This window comes from Berghia stephanieae, chromosome 2, assembly GCF_034508935.2.
Source record: "Berghia stephanieae isolate SIO BIC M18660-M18661 chromosome 2, UCSD_Bste_1.3, whole genome shotgun sequence".
NCBI classification, from domain to species: Eukaryota; Metazoa; Mollusca; class Gastropoda; order Nudibranchia; family Aeolidiidae; genus Berghia; species Berghia stephanieae.
The window spans coordinates 48,941,029-48,962,353 of record NC_088361.1 but is presented as its reverse complement, the minus strand read 5'-3'; the positions used below and the strand labels follow the sequence as shown (position 1 = coordinate 48,962,353).

General features: G+C 35.8%; 1 protein-coding gene across 1 annotated transcript in view; it reads left to right on the top strand.

Moving 5' to 3' along the window:
• Positions 1-20,969, top strand: part of LOC144965069 (uncharacterized) — a 36,384-nt gene extending 15,415 nt beyond the window's left edge. Inside the window, exons 5-16 of the mRNA XM_078899969.1 lie at positions 1,321-1,379; positions 3,275-3,344; positions 4,668-4,716; positions 5,135-5,300; positions 6,344-6,397; positions 8,210-8,436; positions 9,554-9,597; positions 11,695-11,750; positions 13,065-13,157; positions 14,202-14,308; positions 14,869-14,989; positions 15,382-20,969. Coding sequence (XP_078756095.1) covers positions 1,321-1,379; positions 3,275-3,344; positions 4,668-4,716; positions 5,135-5,300; positions 6,344-6,397; positions 8,210-8,436; positions 9,554-9,597; positions 11,695-11,750; positions 13,065-13,157; positions 14,202-14,308; positions 14,869-14,989; positions 15,382-15,447 — 1,112 coding nt within the window. The 3' untranslated portion in view covers positions 15,448-20,969. The remainder of the gene's footprint in view (positions 1-1,320; positions 1,380-3,274; positions 3,345-4,667; positions 4,717-5,134; positions 5,301-6,343; positions 6,398-8,209; positions 8,437-9,553; positions 9,598-11,694; positions 11,751-13,064; positions 13,158-14,201; positions 14,309-14,868; positions 14,990-15,381) is intronic.
• The last annotated feature ends 356 nt before the right edge of the window (positions 20,970-21,325 follow it).

Here is a 21,325-nt window from a genome sequence, read left to right as displayed (position 1 = left end):
TTCTCACAGAACCAAAGGTATCAATACCTGCATCGCATTTCTTTAAATTATGTATCAGTGAGATACATTTCTCGCAAATTGAAATATTTAAATATATCAAAATTTCACGTTTATATTTATAGTCAATTGTAGATAACGTCTAGAGTGTTTTAATCCTCTCAGCACGGCTCTGTACTCTTTCACAACAAATTCGACATATTTCATTTGTACTGGTGTGATGACCGTCTTCAGTGTGTCTCTCCACAACCTGAACAGAACTTAAATAAGTAAATTTAAGAAATATCTAAAATTTCCGCTTAAATTCAATGAAATCAAACTAAATAAATGTCTCTTATCATCACTATCTAGTTTTATTATTGGGTTTCTAAAATATAATGAAATATTCTCCTCTTTGTTGGTAACAAAAATAATTATCAAGATTCCTTTCCACACCCTCTATTCTTAAATCCCTGAATCTACATAATAAAGTATATATCATATGAAAGATAATTTTATCTACTTTTCTCTGATCCCTCACACTTGATGGTAAAAAGTGTTGGTTTGATATTTTGAATTTTTAAATATTTCTTAAACTTATAATTTTAATATTTATTTCATAAAAAACTCTGATTATTCAAAAGAGCAAAACACAAGCTTATCATTTAATGATGTAAATAAAAATAATTGCGTCTTGTAGAGGAAAAGCTGGTCTTTGAATCCATATATGTTTTAAAATTATGAAAAAGATGCTGCGTCCACAATGGGCTGAGAAATTTGAGTATTTGATGAGATTTCTACTACTCTCTGCCTGAGAGAAATTCAAAGCGATGAGATTTACCTGCAGACATAATTTATTGCCAATGCACCCCGTCTTGACAGCTGTTATCACTGTGGCTGACGGTGGATTGTTTACATTACCCGACGGTAGCCAGTGAGGGAAGAAGTAACTAAAGTGAAAGTTTGGGCCCTATTTAAACGGCTGTGAAGAAGAAGAAAAAAAAAGAAGAGGGGGGGGGGGTCAAAGGTGAATTTATTTTTTTTAATGATTGGCAAAAGGGAGCTAAGTAGGAAAATGAATTGTACTCCTTTCCCCCTTCCCCATTCCATTACCTAATAGATGTGATATGTAGTTTTTCCAGCTGTGTCTGAATACTGCCTTCATGTGTTAGGTGGCAAAGGTGGTGGTCATTTCAATACAGAATTATCTATTGATAAGAAATTCCTATTTTTTTGTCTCAAATTCCTATTTTCTGACGTTCTGATTCCACTTTTGGAATATGAAGGGTTGGCAGGTCTGTATTTCTTAATAACTCGTTTAACCTGTTTAATTTTATTCCACAGCCTTCAATTCAGCAAATTTTCTTGACAAGCTCGAGAAAGATTTCGGTACAAAAGAAATGGTGAGTATAATATGGTTATGCATGTATGTTGATGAAATTTGGTTCACATATATTAGAGATATTGCTCATTTTTTCTCATATTAGTGATATTGCTCATTATACCTTTTGTCCAATTTTGTCTCTTAAGACTCAGATGGACAGGTTCTCCCAGGGAATTCAGTCTGACGATCAGCATCAAGAAAACAAATGTCATGTGTCAGGATGTCCTCTCTACACCAGCAATTTGCATTGACAACGAGGAGCTACAAGTCACTGATCACTTCACATATCTGGGCACAACCATCACCACCAACCTCTCACTTGGGATGCAGAATTAGACAAGTGCATCGCCAAAGCTGTCACTGTCATGGCACAGCTGAGCAAGAGTGTGTGGACCAACAAGCAACTCACTTTGAACACCAAACTACCAGGCGTACGTACTCAGTAGCCTACTGTATGGCAGTGTATCCTGGAAAACATGCGCCAGACAGGAGAACCGTCTGGAATACTTTAACGTTCGCTGTCCTCCACAAATTCTCGGCATCAAGTGGCAGGACAGATTCACCAACACTGTCGGCTAGACAGAGTGAACTCCCTTGATATGCATCTCATACTCTGCCAGCGACGTTTGCAATGGCTTGGTCATATACACAGGATGGATAATGGGCGCATAGCCAAAGACATCATGTACAGTGAACTAGCTTCTGGATGCATTTCTGCAAGCAAGACATAGACATGAAACTGACAGGTATTAACTCAAACTCTTGGGAATCGCTTGCTGATGACCACGTTGGCTGGAGATATCTGCCATCTTAAGGAAAAATACTATGTTTACCTGTAATAAGAGGCCACATACAGTTTTTTTCCTTAAGATGGCAGATATGCGGTGAGGGAGGGAGTGAAGAGAGGTGAGGAGAGGAGAAGAAAAGTTTGAGGAGAGGAGAGAAAGGAGGGTGCCAGTTTTCCGGTTCATGCCGGAATTCCGGTTTCGCGATATCTCGAAGTCAAATACCTCTGGTTTCAGTGTGAGTATTTCACTGTGTATTATAAGTTGGTTTTAAAATCAAATTAATTTCCTCATTGCATACATGCTGAATCATGAATTTTACGAATTTTAGACACATTTCATTGCCAAATACGAAATTTTATGGAAAATTACGAATTTTAAATTCTTAGTAATACTTAAATGATAATAATAATAATAATAATAATAATGACAAGAAGAAGAACTACTACTACTACTACTACTATAATAATAATAATAATATTGTGGTTGTTCAAACACAATTTCAGAAATTACGAATTTCCTTGTCAAATTACTAAAAATTGACATTAAAATTACTAAAATTGAAGTTTTCAATTTGGCAAGTCTGCTCATTGTGTCAATATGTTTGCTGTGTAATCATTTAATAATGGTATAAAAACGGTGATGAAATAAGAGTAAAGTTTAGGCCGCATTTTCAGTAGGAACATTTTCAGGTTTGGCAAAGTGTCGAGATTTTAGTTTCAGGTTTCAGCACTTCTTCCTGCTGGCACCCATGAGGAGGAAAGTGAGGCAACATAACCAAACACCAAACACACAGTCAAGCTACGTGTAGAGACTATAATGCAAGGATCGGGCTGCTGAGTAACACTCATCTGTTCTCAACCAAACTGATGAGATCAAAGTCTTACAGGGTGTTGACCATTGTTTCTTGAGACGGATGCCTACTACCTTTTGTCCATTTTTGTCTTTTAAGACTCAGATGAATTGACTCGATACAAATTGAGATTCAGTAAAATCTACTTCTGTCTTAGGTGTTTATGACATTTTATTTTTTAGGAAAGATTCCGAAAATTGCTGGTAAAGAGAGAGTTAGTTTGAATTTTTCTGGGTGTGCAATGCCATCAATCAAACTCTTCCTCTATTTTCACAGGCAAGGAGCTTGAACAGGGGATCGGTTCTCCTCAAGTTTGATCCTCTTGCAGAGAAGAGGGGCAGTCCAAGTAAGAATTACTTAGCTGTTTTAAAACTTTACAGTATCACATTCTTATTAATTTTTCTTTTATTTTATTTATTATTATTATTATTATTATTATTATTATTATTATTATTATTATTATTATTACGACTACTACTACTACTACTACTACTTCTACTTCTTCCTACAATTACTAACATTATTATTATTATTAGCAAATGTAAGTTCTAATAAACAAACCATGATTTTTGTAACCTTGTAAAGTGCTTTGAGCATGTTTAGTGGATAGAGCACTACATAATTGATCTATGTTTTTGAAAATCTGTATATAAAAGAAGTTTGAAATTTCTTTCTTTTTTCACTCAATCTTTTTTTTCCTTCTTTCTTTTGAATTTTTATTGATTTATTAATTTCAATCACTTCTGCTTCTTCTTCTTTGATCTAGCACGCCTGTTGTCCAACACTCATTCGTGGCCTGTCTTATTGTATGTCGTTACACACAATTTGCTATATTTCTTTGTAACAGGTTCAGACAAAGAATATCGACATAATTGTCTCTTTGTTATTTACAATTGTTCATCTGAACATTGTCTGCAAAGTGTTTTGGCAATTCTTTAATGTAAAAGCAAATATTTCATTCGGTACCCAAACGGTTGTTGTTGTTGTTTTGCCGATTTCCATCTCAATTCTTCTTTATTTCATTTGAAAGAAAAAATCTCATTGAGCCGCTTTCTCCTAAAGACAAGGAAGAAATACAAAAACAAACTAAACTATACTGAAACATGCCCAAAATATTTGTAGATTGTAGAAGCGACCTTCGCTTGATAGAAATTAAAGATATATTCAAGTGGACTTGGCTAGAAATTAAAGACAAAAATTGAGATTTTCTTTCTGATAATGTCAGAAAAAAATTCCTTTTGCTGGGACAGCTTACTGTCCATAGTGCAAGGCCAGACTGAATTACGGTACAAAGGGGCTGCCTTTATGTATACATATTAGTTATCAGATTGATACATCTAGCAGGATATCTGACATGTCATGCGATTATCAATATCTGCTGAGGTAACCGATGGTGAAAAGAAAATTTCAGACAATTTTGAAAAATTATTTGCAGGCTTCTTCTTCTTCTTCTTTTTCTTCTTCTTCTTCTTCTTCTTCTTCTTCTTCTTCTTCTTCTTCTTCTTCTTCTTCTTCTTCTTCTTCTTCTTCTTCTTCTTCTTCTTCTTCTTCTTCTTCTTCTTCTTCTTCTTCTTCTTCTTCTTCTTTTTCTTCTTCTTCTTTTGTTCTTTCAGTGTGAATTTAATTATTTACCCCACTCCCACATTTTTATTTCATTGGTTACTTTCAGAAAGACCACCTAGAGTGTCTGAGATATTTAAAGGCTCAAGCGCACCCAGGTATAGTGGTATTGTGTTTTTCTATATCGTAGGTGGGAATTTGCAGCCGTTAAGTGGTACCTAAACAAAATTGTTGAACTTGAACCACTTCAAAACAGCTTTATTTTTATTATCTTTTAGATATTTTGAATACCAGATGTTCAAAGATTTATTGAGAAGTCCCAAAACATTAAAAATAATCAACAGAAAATGAATATAACAGTTTCAAACAAGAACAAAACACCAAACATGGAATGTTTCTGGCTCAAAACCCTTTTTCAGCCAACAACAAAAAACAATGAAAGCATAAATACGGGTTTCGAAGCCTTAGTGTTACAATATATCCGATTTGCCAAATTATTATTACATTTTTAATATTATTATTAATCACACCATCATCATAATTATTATTATAACTATTATATTGTTATAATTCCAGTGATGATGGAGTGTGTTTGTTTGGCACACCCCCCAAGAAAGCAACTCGTCGTCCGGCTGTCAACACCAGGGTGCCAGGGATTGCCAAAGAAAGCATTGAGGAAGAGTCGCCTGCCCATGAGGTGGATATGATGCTCAACCTGGATACACACGAAGTAATGAAAGAAGTGAGTCCTTGACTTTGTTCTTTCTATTTGTTTTTTATGTTTTCTTTTCTGTCATTGCAGGGAACATTACTAGTGACATATTACTATAGAAATTTTATCTTTGTGCTGCTATGTGGTCTAGTAGTATGATGCTCGCTTTTGGATTGGAAGGTCCTGGATTCGAGTCCCGCTCTGAGTGGCACATAGTTGAGTCCTTGCAAAAGGCTTTTTTACTCACATTCTCTCACTGTACTCAGGTGTAAAATGTCTCATCCTTAATGTTAAGTGTTGCTCGTCTTCTTTTAACAATTGATGAAGTGAGTAGGAAAGTGCCGGAAGACAATAGAGAATTTTAAAATGTTCGCGGCAGCGATGGGGATTCGAACCCGTGACTTACTGGTACAGCTCCACCTGGCCGGAGAGAGCGTCACTGTATGTATGAGCTATCCACCATTTGTCTTTTTTTTTGTATTGGCTGAAAGTTATGTTATTTTAAAATACTATTTCCATCCTCCTACATCATCAAAACCCCTAGACACAAATAGTCCTTCAGAGTCATTCGGCCCATGGAGCCAGAGTTTACCCCAGTTTCTATAGCGTGAAACGGACAATAGCAATTAATTGCTTGCTATCCTTTGGATAGGATGTTAGTCTATCGCAAAGTATTTTCAGCCAAATCTATCAGACTCAGCTACCCATTCACTGCTGGGTCGACAGGGGGGGTCAGAAAAAAATCCCGACTGCACCCGGGATTGATCTCAGTCCCTTTGTGTGTGAAGCGAATGCTTACACCACCCCACCCCCCCCCCCCCCCCCCCCCCCCCCCTAGGCACAAGCAATCTAAGAATGCCCAGATCATGTCATTATGTACAGGTTAACTTTTTATTTTGTTTTGGGTTTGTTTGTCTGTTTGTTTTTTGCTTGTTTATTTATTTTTCATTTATTGAAAAAGAAAAAAATCTTAACCATTCAATCTTTTTTTTTTAGCTAACACCATTGCAAACTCGTCATGCACAATTTTTAAAATCTTAGTATTTTAAAAAATTTCTTTTCATGTTTTTCAGCCTGGGAACGAAATTTTCTCATCAACAGCACCTCGTTTGGTGGAGCTTGGGGCTGTAAGTCAGTTTATCTCCTGATTGGCCTTGGATAAGTCTGGCTTTTTTTTTTTTTTTTTTTTTGTATATACAGTCGCTTCTCCCACAATCCGGATGTATCCATTATCCGGACAGGTTGTCTGGGGCCTGATTTTTTTTTGATTTTTTTTTAAATTTAAATTTATTTGGACTGATTCCACTATCAGCATGTCTCTGTGATCCGGACAGAATCCTGGGAACAGAGGTGTTTGGGTTGGAGAGACGTGGCTTTATCTATTTCAGATCTGCCAGTCTCCCCAATTTCATACCTGACGAGCCTTACGAATTTTAGACAAATTTCTGATCCAGTTACGAGAATACGAAATTGTATGGAAAATTACGAATTTTTAATTCTCAGTAATACTTAAATAATGATGATAATAATAACTACTTCTACTACTACTACTATGATAATGATAATGATATTAACGATGATGATGGTAATATCTGTAATAACTATAATAATAATAATAACAATGAGGATGATGATAATAATAAAGCATTTCTACAGCGCATAAGCATTACGATGTAATGTTGAAGTGATCATTAATGTCAAATTGTGATTGTTCGTATACGATTTCAGAAATTACTAATGTCCTTGTTAAATTACTAAAAATTGACATAAAAATTACTAAATTTAAAGTTTTCAATTTGACAGGTCTGCAATTTCATTTGAAAGCTCCTGATATTTATTGCTGTTATTCCTGACTTCCCTAATTTCCAGCTGAAGTTTTTGATGCGTCACCATATTATCACAATATAAATCATCGTCATCATCATAAAATAACAGAAAAACAGTATCATCATCATCATTAATTGTCACTTCTCTATTTTCCCAAGTTTTGTTTCTAAGAAATTGGCAAGTCTGATTTTTATGTAGACTCAATTTTATTGGCAGATTTATCCCATCCTTTATTTTACATTTACGTTAGTAATAATAATAATTTATTTTATATAGCGCTCAACTTCCACATAAGTGCTCAGCTGCGCTTTACAATATTAAATGTCATTCAAACATTCATTTTTTGACAACTTTGAGAATACGTGTGAAGAAACAAACACATACACATGCACACAAACTCAATCACAGATACATTTACATTCATACACGAACATACATACACATACTTACACCAATATTACTCACTAACATTAGTAACTTATTCTTACGAAAGACAAAAAGGCAGTTCAGTTATACAGTAGAAATTGTCAGTGTGAACTTAAGGTCAAAACTGGAATAAACTTAAAGTTAGTAAAGGTTTCCACCTTCAAAGTAATGGATTTTAATGCGTGATTGTAAAAATATTTTGTGGTGAATGAAAAAGTTCAACTTATCCTGATAGTCTCATTAATTCGATCCACACAAAATCAGCAATATGGTCAGTGGTAAGACACTCACCTTTGAATCAGAAGGGCTGGGGTTTGAGTCCTTGGAAAAGGCTCTTTACTCACAATTTCTCACCGTGCTCGGCTATAGAATGAGTACCTGAACGATAACAGCTATGTCTCTGTCCGAAAACAAAAATATGATCTTGCCTAATGGCCGTCATGTCTTCTCCTACATTTTAAGTTTTGCTGTTGGCTAGGGATCCCTTGTAAAGTGCTTTGAGCATGTCCAATATTTATTTTGATAAGTCCTGATTACTCAATAGTAAGGCAATGTATTCTTTTTATTTATTTATTTATTTAAAAATTCTGAGCCACTCAGCAGTGATCGGGTTGCTGAACTGGTCAGATGGAAACTTTGAATATAAGGTATGATCAAAGTTTGTATTTGCATTTCCTTCTTGTCAGATCTATACAGAGGCAGACGTCACTAAATTGAAAATGGAATTGACATTACACTATGAAGAGAGGTTACTTCAGAAGGACAGGGATTTTGAAAAACTGCGACTGGAAAAGGAAGAGGAACATGCTAAAATCGTGGAAGAAATGGAAAATCAAATGAAGACTTTGGTGGAAGAGAAAGAAAAGTTTTCCAGTAAGGCTGATTCTCTCAAGACGAAACTTCTGAAAAACAAGTGAGTTGTGCAGCTATGTGGTCTTGTGGTATGAAACTTGCTTTCAGATCGGGAGTTCCTGGGTTCGAGTCTTGCCCAGTGCATAGTTGAGTCCTTGGAAAATTGCCCTTTACTCACATTCTCTCAATGTACTCAGGTGTAAAATAATTACCTGGCAATTAACAGTGTTGTCTCTGTCCGAAAAAAAATTGTAATATTGTCTAACAGGCGTTATGTTTCATACTACTTGTTACGTGTTGCTGTTGGTCAGGGACCCTTGTGAAGCGTTTTGAACACGTTTAGTGGATATTGCGCTATATTAAAGCTCAATTTTTCATTTTTTTTTTTTTTAATTTTAGTTCTGTCGGTATTAAGTTTTTATTCATGAAAAGGGAAAGACTTCGGATGGGATGGGAACAATACAAACAATGGACGTTTCAGGTACAACCCCTTTGTCAGCACAACAATATACAAAGGAACATTTAAAACAAAAATTTTGTGAGAATTGTAGCATTTGTATTCCTGGGAGGTTGGAATGTGTGTATGTGTATCGATGACGTGTTGATCTTTTTGCTGGGTGGGGTTCCTAACCTCCCATAGTGGGCAGGGATATACTTATTGTGTCTTCTATCCCCCTGTGTCTGTTTTCCAATTGGTTTCTGTCTTTGTCTTGGAATGAGATTATTTTGTTTTGTCCTTACCCTGGCCGGAGTACTTGGCTGGGAGGGAAACAGTCGAATGCATAGTTATAGTTTTGGGAGATGATATATTTTTCCTTGTAAATCATTTCTCTGTTTTGTAAATTTTTAAATTTTATTTTAACATATGATTTGTTAACATTTGAGTGTATTCCTCTTAGTGGGATCTTGTGCTGGTGTCTGGGTGAAACATTTAGGTGATCTCAAACTAAGTACACTTATAGTGTGCTCTTGGAATCTACATCTGTTCCTAATTTGTACCTAATTTCTCCTATGTCTTACTTTTTCCTCAGATCCTTATAATTGTACATCTAAAATGTTTTTACTATCCCATTTTCTTCCTTTTTACTGGCGCTGATATGATCTTAATGTGTTACAAGCACTGTAAAAAACTATCCCATCTTCTTCCTTTGTAATATTTTATTTTTATCTTATTTCAGGATGCTGTTTGACGATTATGTCCACCTTATCAAAAAATTGTCAGGTGAATACTTATGGATTTTTTTATTGTTTTGTTTTGTGGGCAGTGAAATAAAATCAAGTGACCATAGAGGGTAGCGTGGCTCAGCAGTACAGTCTTTGCTTCATACCTGAAAGGTACCAAGTTCGATTCACCCACCGCTGCGCTGTGTGGTCTTGAGCAAGCCACCTCGCCCTAGCTCAATTTGCGGCGCTGCACTGCGGCTAACGCCTGGGTTATTCCAGTCTTCCTTTGGAATTGACTCTGGAGACAAATTTCCCCTGTGGGATAAATAAAGGGAATTTTTTTTTGTTTTTTAAAAAGTGTTTTTCATTAATAAATTGTACTTCTGCTGATTTTTCCACTATATTTTATTTATTCCCTCTGTGCCATTTGGAGCCAGTTTTACTTTTCATACAGAACAAGTTGCATGCATGTCGCCCATTTTGCTCTAGTTCTGCTTCAATATCCATACATGCTTGTAGCCAGATATTGTGCAGCTATTTGATCTAATGGTATGACACTCGCCTTCGGATTGGAAGTTTTAGATCACTCCCATAGTGGGCAGGGAGGTACTTACTGTGTCTTCTATCTCCCTGTATCTGTTTTCCAACATGCTTTCTGTCTTTGTCTTGGTATGAGATTTCTTGGGTTTGTCCTGGCACTGGCTGGATCCCCTAGCTGAGAGGAAAACACTCAAATGTATAGTTAGTTTTGTGGAGATGATATTTTTTTATCATCTGTTAAATCATCTCTCTGTTATGCACTGTATTGCTTTGTTTACGTATTATATATGATTTGTAAACATTTGAGTGTATTCCTCTTAGTGGGGACCTGTGCTTGTGTCTGGATAAGACTTTTAGATAATCTCAATCTCAAACTAAGTACTTTGATAGTCTGCTCTTGGAATCTACCTCTGTTTCCTATTTGAACCAATTCCCCTCTGTCTTACCTCGTCTTGGGTACTTTAATTGTAATTCTAGAACTTTTTACTATCCCATTGTCTTCCTTTTTGCTGGCGCTGATATGACCTTAGTATGTTGTAAGCGCCGCAAAACCCTTTTTTAAAAAAAAGTCCCGCTCTGATAGGTGCTCAAAGAGTTTTACAAGAGGTCTTAAGCCAACAACAAAACATGTAGGACTAGACATGATGCATGTGAGGTGATATTACAATATATTTTGACAGAGGCAATGCTGTTAACAGTCAGGTACTCATTTTACACCTGAGTACAGTAGAGAGAATGTGACTAAAGAGCCTTTTCCAAGGACTTAGACTCAAACTCAACACCTTCCGATCCGAAGCCAAGTGTCATATCACAAGACCACATAGCAGCACAGTTATATTTAAATTTAGATATACGGGGTATTCAAAGGTCAACTGGCGTAAATAACCCTTAAATGATAAGATACTATGAATATTGTTATTGTTAAATACATTGGAAATAAAATGTTCCACCCTATCTACTATCTTCCCAATGTAGGCTAGTGATTATTTTTATCTACTAAATACTTTGGAAATAGAAGGAATGAAGTTGACATCTTTCAGCTCTTTGTTATTGTTTTTTTAGACAGCCATTTTGATGATTACTTCTCACCAAATTATATCAAGCAAACTATAAACGTTTAATGTTACACATAATTTTGTGTGTTGGTCCGTTACATCTGCCTGGTGGAGTTAGTATTTTACCTAAATGTGTAGCATCTGAATGTAGCCTATGAAAATTATTTGTTAAATACTTTGGAGCTAAAATGATCCACCCTATAGAAGGAACAAAATTGACGTTGCTGTGCTCTTTATTATCGTTTTTAGTCAGCCAATTTTTATGATAGTTCTCACTAAATTGTATTGACCAGACTATAAACGATTAAGGTTACACATAGTTTTGTGTTGGTACGTTTTATTTGGCTGGTGGATGTAATATTTTTTTAACTAAACGTATAGTGTAATTTTTCTTCTGAATGTAGCCTATGAATATTGTTATTTGTTAAATACTTTGGAAATAAAATGAACCACCCTACTTTCTTCTCAATGTATCCTACAGGTGTAAGATGATATTAAGACTTGTTTCATCATGCATATATATCATATTTCAACAACTCTAATTTCTTTGTTGTTTCCAGATGAAAACAAGATGTTAGAGTCAAGAGTAAACCTGCTTACGCATGACGGCACTCAAGTGAGTTAGATTAAGCTTTTTACATTACTTTATTTTATTTTGTAGAATTCATTTCCCTGATATAGATGACGTTGGTGGTTATTATTGATTTGTTATATTTATATTGGATGGATGGGGTCATTTGACCTCCCAATGGGGGGCAGGAGGTCATTTGCTATGTCTTATATTCTCCTATATTTATTTTCTGAGTTGCTCTTTATTTTTGTCTTGGAATGGGATTACTTGGTTTTGTCATGGCCTTGGTTGGAATCCATAGCTGAGAGGCAAACAGTTAAATGTATGGATGGTGTTAGTTTCTGGAGGTGTTACTTTTTCTTTGTAAATCTCTATGTATTGTTATATTTTAGTTTTGAATGTATAATGTGTAAGCTTAATCCTCTTAGGCCTTGAGGCACATAGGGCATCCACCAGATATCTCCATTTTTTGTGGTGGCTGTATTCCAGAACAGGCCTGCTTCCTATATTTATTTTTCCATGACCCTTCTCCAGATTTCATTGAATCTCCCCCGCTTTCTCTTTCCATCTGCTGTCCAGTACAGGGCTGTCTTGGGAAGTGACCCTTTTTTCTTTCTGGCCACATGACCCAGCCAACGCGACCTTCTTTTTATTTTTTAAATACAAATAAAAATAAAAAGTGAAAAAATATTATGTGTAAACTTTGAGTGAATTCCTCTTATAAAGTTGGATCCTGTACATGTGTCTCGATGGGATTTTTAGGTGATCTCAAACTCAGATTTGCAAACCAGTATGATTTATTGATTTATATTTAAATATGCTTTGAGATCCAAAATATCATCATCATAGCTTGTCGCTCCAACACCGAACGTACTCCACAGCATCTGTGGAGCAGACTCTTAGGTCATGGTCAGTGCAGCTGGGCCCATCCTGGCATTCTCTAACTCTAAGGATGTGCTCCATCATCTGATCTGGGCATCCACCTGTATACAAGCTAGTGATAGTATGGGAATGTTAACCAAAATATGCTAAATGGAAATAGTCGGGATTTATATCAAAGGGGGGAGGGGGGGATAATAATATTGTAAGAGTTCAAGATATTGATGTGAACCTGAGTAGCTAGACTGATGATTGCCAAAGGAATTACAGGGTTTTCCCCCCTTCCACCAGCTCGATAATTCTCCATAAATTCAGCGAATATTAAATTTGGAATATGGATAGTTGCGATGTTGAAAATATGATTTTTAGGGGGGGAAATATGAGAAAATCAGCTAAATATTGGGGAAAATATAAATGTTTTGAAATGGTTGTGATTGGTTGGCGAGTCTGCTCATTTGTCTTTTAAAATTTTTTTTTAAGGCAAAAGAAGATTACAAGAGACTGGATAAATCGTTTGCTGATCTCTTCCATCGCTGTGAGAAGCTGAAGAGTGCTCTAGTCCAAAGTGCAGCGGTATGTCAATGTATTTGTTTTCAAAAGTAGCACATTAAATCATTAGTTCTCATTGATGCTTATGATGGTATTGTATTTTATTTTCACTACTCCAAGCTTCATAATTGTATTCTCTTTATGAGCGTGTCAATAGTAATGGTAGTGGTAATAGTAGTACTAATAGAAGTAGTAGTGGCTCAAAACCCTTCTTTGGCTAATAAGAACAAAAACAAATAAAAAATCTAATGTAAACATAAATACATCACTAAAAGACACCTTGATCGAATAGCAGAGAGATTTTCTGCATGTCTTCATTCATTCCAAGATCTTTAAACAGTTAGGATGTGCTGAATATTATTTCTCTACCATCTGCCGTCGATATGGATTTTTTAGCTTTTATATAACGCAATATGCACTAAAGGTGTTCAAAGCGGTTTACAAAGGGTTGTTGGCCAACAGCAACACTTAACGTAGAACGAGACATGACGCCTGTTAAGGCGATATTACAAAAAAATTTTCCGACAGGGCAATGCTGTTAACGGCCAGGTGCTCATTTTACTCCTGAGTACGGTGAGAGAATGTGAGTAAAGAGTTTTCCAATGATTCAACTATGCGCCGTGCGAGGCTCGAACCCAGGACCTTTCAATCCGAAAGCGTATCATACCACAAGTCCACATAACCTCCTTAATTAAAAATAATGTGATATCTCCTCACAGAGCTGTCAATTAGGGGGCAGCGTGGCTCCGCGGTAAGGCCTTTGCTTCGTACCCGAAAGGTACCGAGTTCAATCACCCGCCGCTGCGCTGTGTGGCCTTGAGCAAGTCACCTCGCCCTATCTCAATTTGCGGCGCTGCACTGCGGCTGACGTCTGGGTTATTCCAGTCTTCCCTTGCAATAGACCCTAGAGACAAATTTCCCCAATGGGATGAATAAAGGGAATTTTTTTTATTATTATTAAAAACTAATAATATTAATAATAATAATAATGTGTAGAGACTCTTTAGTTCATTATTTATTTGCAATCCTACATTTTGTTGTTTTTTTGTTGGGTTTTTTTTTTTTCAGAATGAGGCAACTCTGAAAACTTCTTTAGAAGATAGCCATGACAAATACAAGGAAAAGGCAGAGGCAATGAAGAAGATGAAGGAATCTGCGGAAACAAAATTATCTGAGTCAGTATTTTATACCTCTTCACTTCTATTTTTATCATTGTAAAAATAAATAATAATTTTTTTTATTTTAAAACACCCGGAAAAAAACAAACTCCAAGATGTTGTAACCTTTTGAAAGTTATGGTCAGATATTTGTTTGTTTTTTTCAGGATGTTTTAAAATTTAAAAAAATACTATTTATAATAATTGCAGTAAGGTTCTTCCGATGCATAATTTCTTTATCAAAACATGCTCTACAACAAGCTGTTCATTTTCTTTAAATTTTATGATTTACTAAAGAAATTTTAATGAGAAAAATGGTTGTATCCTAACGAACGTAAGGATTTTCCTGTAGTTGGTAAGGAGAGGGGTAAAACCAGACGATTAGACAAATTTCTTTTGTTGACCCATTTTGTCCTCTTGAACTCTTGATCTTATTCGTTTCTGTCAGTTCCATCATGTTGCTTTTTTTTTTTTATGATGATTTGACCTAAATGTGTTGCAATTGCTGTCAAACATGCAAAACAACAAAGCAAGTTTTTATACTTTTATTTATTTTTATTTTTTTCTATTCCACCCAGACAAGAGGATCAGATTGAGAAACTCAATGCATCTCATAAGGCAGAGGCTGCCAAACTTGAGGCCGTTCTCAAGAGGAAAGAAATGGAAGTTCGAAGTTTGAAAGATAGCCTTGAAAGAAAGGTGAGAGATAGATTGGTTGATAGATGGGAGTATTATTATTATTGTGATTATTATCATTATTATTATTATTATTATTATTATTATTATTATTATTATTATTATTATTATTATTGTTATTATTTTTATTATTATTTTTATTATTAGTAGTAGTAGTATTTTTATTATTAGTAGTATTATTACCATTATTTTTTTATTATTATTATTATTATTATTATTTTCATTATTATTATTATTTATGACAGCTCAGAGGTCTTTTTTAAAATCTAAATAATCAACCCATATTTTTCCATCAATAATGTTTTCATTTTCTTCGCTGATTTCACGTGTGTTCAGAAGACTGCAATGGTTATTAATTCTCTTTTCTTTTCTTTTTTTTCTCCTCACATTGACAGAAAGCTGAAAATGCAGAATTGACAGAATTGTGTGATTCCCTAATTAATAAAGTCTCTGGGAAGTGAATCGGATGTCAGCACAAAGTTGTAGGACAAGATACCAGATTTCCTTATCTCCTCAAGTGAAAAATTCACGAATTAGCACTTGCTGTGTCTTCTATTCCCCTTTATCTGTTTTCCAATTTACTTTCTTTGTTGCTTTCTATCTTTTTCTTGGAAAGTGATTACTTGGTTTGTCCTGGCCCTGGCCAAAGTTCTTGATGACTAAGGGGGAAACAGTCAAATGTTTAGTATTATTTTGGGGAGATGATGATATTTTTTCCCCGTAAATCATCTTTCCATTATGGACTTTGATAAAAAAAAATATTTTAATATCGTGTTTTGTAAACATTTGAGTGTATTCCTTTTGGTTGAATCCCATGTTTGTGTCTGGATGAGACCTTTAGGTGATTTCAAACTAGAGGTGCCTAAATGAGCCAAAAGGACAAATACACTGATAGTGATAGTGTGCTCTTGGAATCTACATCTGTTCCCTATTTGAACCAATTCCCCTTTGTCTTACTTATTCTCGTGTGCTTTTAATAAATCTACCAGACTTTTTTGACGATCTCATTGTCTGCCTTTTTACTTTAATGTGTCCTTCGCAAGCGCTGTAAAAAACCCTAAAAACTAATTGAAAGAAACTACTCTGATGATGAAATACTTGAGTTGTGTTCGATACAGTGGCTGACAGGTGCCTTACACCAGGATGGATAATTTATTCAGATTTTTATTTATTTTTTTTATTTTGTATTTTTCTATTTGCTTTGTCTGTCACAGAATCATTTCTTGACTTTTTCGATTTATGTTGACACAGAGTCACTATTTTTTTTTCATGTTACAGTACACACCCGTTATTTAATATTTTGTACATAATTTGTGATTTTTAATTATATTTACAATGTGATGACCTTTCTCGAGCTGTATATTTTACTTTACTTTATTTACCATTACTAGTTGTATTGTTTTCATATGTTATATCCTTTCACCCCTCCCCCTACTTTCCCATTTATTGTTATCAATGTTTGATAAGCAACGACCATTATTTACTGATTAGATCAAAGTACTTAATCTGCATACATCACTGACTTGGCCTGTAAATTTTCAGCCCAAAGGCTGATATCAGATTTTTAACAATTATCAGTTTTCAGTCTTTCACCTGTAAACATGGAAACCGTTTATTATTATCCTTCATGGAAACTCCAAAGCCTCATAATAGATCGTTATCCATGATCCTGTGAATCTAAATTTAGACTATCGGGAAAGTTCAAAAATGAGTTATTTCTGTTATGGGTTTTATAGATGAGGATCGTGCTCTGTATAGTGAAACTACTTTTGTCATCCAAGGTCACAGGTCATGGATCTGAGATCAGCTCGCTGCTTGCTATTTATCTTTGTTATCTGGAGCATAGACCAAATTTCATATCAAAAGTCTGAAAAACTGAATTGCAAATGATGCATTTACTCAATGTCCGAAGTCGGTCCTCAATGTTTGTTTTTTTCCACGAAACTGTCTCGATTATTTTGTTTTCATCATTATTATCGTTACTTTTCCCTGTGCTAGATGGACCATATGCTAAGTTCAAATTGTTTTCGTCATTTGTTTTGTTACGGATAACCTATCAAGATTTTTTTTAATGCCCGAGACTTACATCGATCGCAGTGCAGATATCAAGACAATTGACGCATCTGTTAAAAACAGATTTAGACCTAAGTGGTCTTTGCTGGACGAGAGAGATTCAATCTGCAACTTTTTGTCTGATTGCATCTGAAAAATCCCAGAGCTTGGACTTTGTTTTAAAACGACGGTTGAATTCTGGTGAAAGAGTAGAGGCAAATCCTGTTTGACTGGACATGCCAAGACATATCATAAAGTTCTTATATAAGAATTGAAGAAAAAACAGGCAGCCCCAGCTGTGTTTCAGGTGTTTAGTATTAGTAGTGTGGATAGAGGAGTCGCCATATGGCGCAGCACCAAATGTACCCAAGTCATATAAGTGCCTCCAGACACAGAGAAAGTTCAAAGAGAGTGGCTGGAACCCTTGTTGAACCTAGTAAATTTAAAATATCATCGTGATGTCTATCTGGCATCACTTGTCTCCCTATGTTTGTCATAAAATCTTCATATTGTAATTACATTTTTTCTCTGTGTCTTATCTACTTACTTAAAGTATGCCATTATTTAGTGATGTCAAAACTCTGGTTTTGCCGGAGCAAAAATTCCTCCGAATGGTGTCTGAAATTCCTGTGATGTCTCTGCATTATTGTCTCCAAGCAATTGTACACATCATATCTATAATCAGTAAACAGTAAAGTACGTATTACGTTCTAATTGTTATGAGGGTAATGGCTAAAAATTTTCAGACTTTTTTTTTAAATGAGCGTTTACAGGCCTGTTTGATAAGTTTTGGATTTGAGACAAGTTTAAGGTCATCTTAAAACTGTTGATGTCAATATCAATAAATAAGTTCTCTGACCAAAATTATAAAGAATTCGTTGGGGTTTTACTTTTCAGAGTATTATTATATGGTACTGATAGCAGAGTATTATATGGTGCTGATAGCAGAGTATTATATGGTACTAATAGCAGAGTATTATATTGTTCTAATAGCAGAGTATTGTATGGTACTTATAGCATAGTATTATATGGTACTAATAGCAGAGTATTATATGGTACCAATAGCAATAGAATTGAAGAAAAGGCAGCTTGTTATAATAATCATCATCATATCTTGTCGCGCCAGTGAGTCAGCCAGTCCCGGGCAGTCTGGTTGCATTCCCTCAGGTCAGCATTGGTGCAGTGAGGTCCCAGCGAGCATTCGGACAGGATGTGGTCCATGGTCTGTCTGGGGTGACCGCATGGGCATTCAGTGCCCGGTGAGATTTTCCATTTAAAGAGGTTGGTGGCGGTGTTTCCCACCTTTGCTCTAGCTCTGTTCAACGCCACCCAGTCTTTTCTCTTGAGGTCTGTGCCTGCTGGGAGCTTTTCTGTTGGGGGCTGGAGGGCATCGTTTGCTGTCTTGTCCCATTCTACCCATTTGTCCAGGCGGTAGAATGCTGAGTGGTCTGGGTGAAGGCTCTCTACTGTGAGGAAGCTTTTCCTTGCTTTGAGCCTGCTTTTGGGGCAATTGTGGTCATGAAGGGGGTGTCTCTGGTCCATTTCCTGTTTGTATTTTTGTATTTGGGCATGAGTTTCCCTCTGGATGTGTGGTGGGGCTATTCCTGCTGCACGGTAGACCAGTGGTAATGGTGTTGCTCTCAGCTGCCCCTTTACGATCCGGCAGGCGTTGTTGAGCTCAGGGTCTAGCTTGGAGGCATGGCATGATCGGGCCCATACAGCTGAGCAGTACTCCGCAGTTGAGTAGCTGAGGGCCAATGCTGTGGTCCTGAGAGTTTTAGGGTCAGTTCTCCAGTTCATGTTTGCCAGCTTTCCAAGGAGGGCATTACGCGTGGACACTTTTGCCTTGGTCTTCCTCACGTGTTCTCTGAAGGACAGAGTCCGATCAAGCGTCACTCCGAGGTACACTGGGTGGTAGTTGTACTCTAATGTCTGGCCATTCCACTTGATGTTAAGTTTTTTGTGGGCTTGGTGGTTGTTGAGGTGAAATTCACACACTTGTGTTTTCCCTGGGTTGGCGTATATTATATTATATGAATTATATGTGCCTTCAATTTTGAATACATAGGGTCTTAATGTCTTCCAATTTACAGATCGGATTTATAGCAATAGTTTTTTGGCCAAAATTAGGCATTTGTTCTTTAACTTTAAATGTTTTGTTTACGTCAACATGTGTAAGTGCAAGGTGTCGTGACATTTCAAAGAATGCATTGATATTGATCTCAATGGTCACCACACACACTTCCATGTTTTAATGGCTTTTTTAAAAAGTCGTTCTCAATCAAGATTTAAGTTATTGAAAACCTTTCTTCTTAAGTCAGGGCTCGAGATGTCTGTCAGATCGCATGAAACGGAATGTTTGTAAAGTATTACAAATCACTTTTTGACACAGTAAAACAGTGTAACTGGCCCAGTTACTCATTTTACACCCAAGTACTGTGAGAGAATGTGAATAAAAAGCTTTTTCTAAGGACTCAACTTTGTGATGTCCACAGTGGGACTCGATCCAGGGACTGATGGGTCAGAGGTCATATGTCATAACACAAGATCACACAGCATCACCTTTTTTTTTTTTTTGGCACTGCAATAAAACTAAAAAGATTCCAGGCCCAATGAAACTTGACGAAGGTTATAACTTTTGTTTCAGGAATATAATACACACTCGTTAACCAGAGAAATTTGTCTGATTAATTTTCTACCAGGATACAACAACCTCCTGGGTCCTGACAGTAAAGTTTCATTTAGAATGAAAAGAAAACAGATTTTTATCATAATCTTTGGATTTGAGTTTTGTCAAATAGTTATAAATAACAATTTAAGTTTGTTGTTTTTAGGTTGTATTGTATAACAATGAAAAAGCATATTTATTCATCGCCTTTGGTCGGAAGCTCAAACAGAGGTGCCCTTTTTCTAGCTAAAGCTGAAAAATCAGCTGCTCCCATAGTGGGCAGGGGGGTACATACTGTGTCTTCTTTCCCCTTATATCTGTTTTCCAACATGCTTTCTGTCTTTGTCTTGGAATGAGATTACTTGGTTTTGTCCTGGCCCTGGCCTGAGTCTTAGCTGGGAGGGAAACTGTCAAATGCAGTTTTGGGAGATTATATTTTTTTCCTTGTAAATCATCTCTCTGATATGTATTATTATATTTGTTATTTTGAATGTGTAATGTAAGCATTTGAGTGTATTCCTCTTTGTTGGATTTTGTGCTTGTGTCCGGATGAGACTTATAGGTGATCTCAAACTAAGTACATTGGTGGTATGCTCTTGGAATCTACATCTGATCCCTATTTGTTCCCAGTTCCCCTATGTCTTTCTTTTTCTTGGGTGCTTTAATTGCAATTCTAGAACTTTTTACTATCCCATTTTCTTCCTTTTTACTAGCGCTGATATAACCTAAATGTGTTCAAGCGCCGTAAAACCCTTAAAAACAAACAATCAGCTTATTGACATTTTCCGGCTTATTTTGGTCGGAATTTGTGAGTTGATTTTTTAAAAGATGAAAGTATTGGGTGTTTAAAGGCAACAGTTAAGGGGAAGCTAGATGGATATAATTATAATGTATCCTTTTCTATGCTTTAAGGTTGGTATAATTTGATGAAAAGAAGCTTTGTGCAAAATTTTTCATATATTGACCTTACGAGAAAATTTTTTAGCAAAGGACATCCTTGATCAAAGCACTTTACAATCTCTTAAACTATTTTTGAGTTCGGTATGATTGGAAATTGTGAACAAATTTGTTCAATTGCCGATTCCTTTGAGCAGTTCACCGTTATCAAAGAATTTATAATTTCTGTTCTCCAAATTTACCTGAGCATGAATTGTGAAAACTGTTACCTAATTCATAATTTCATAGTATTGTTAATCTTTGTTTATATGGTGCATTATTAAAACTGTGCCTTTATTTTTGCAATAAAATCAAAGCATGTCTCAATTGTGTTTTCTGTCCCTTTATTTACAAAGTGGCTTACAGTTTTCTGAGAATGACCTCGTGGACTTTATGCCTTTAGTACATGCCAAAGACCGAATTAAAAATTTGAGATTTTTCATACAAATCAATATACTCCAGCACAGTTTTCTCGAACTAATTTTTACTTGGAATAGGGTTTCCTCGAACTCATTTCACCCAGCCAACGTAAAAAAAAAAAGATTAATTAAGATTAAAGTTGTTTTTAAAAAAAGCCATCAGTGATTTCTTCAGCCTCACTATGACAATGACATTAACAGTTACGTATGTGTGTATCTATCTTCACTACAGGCGTGTTCGCTGTTTCGCATAATCAATACATC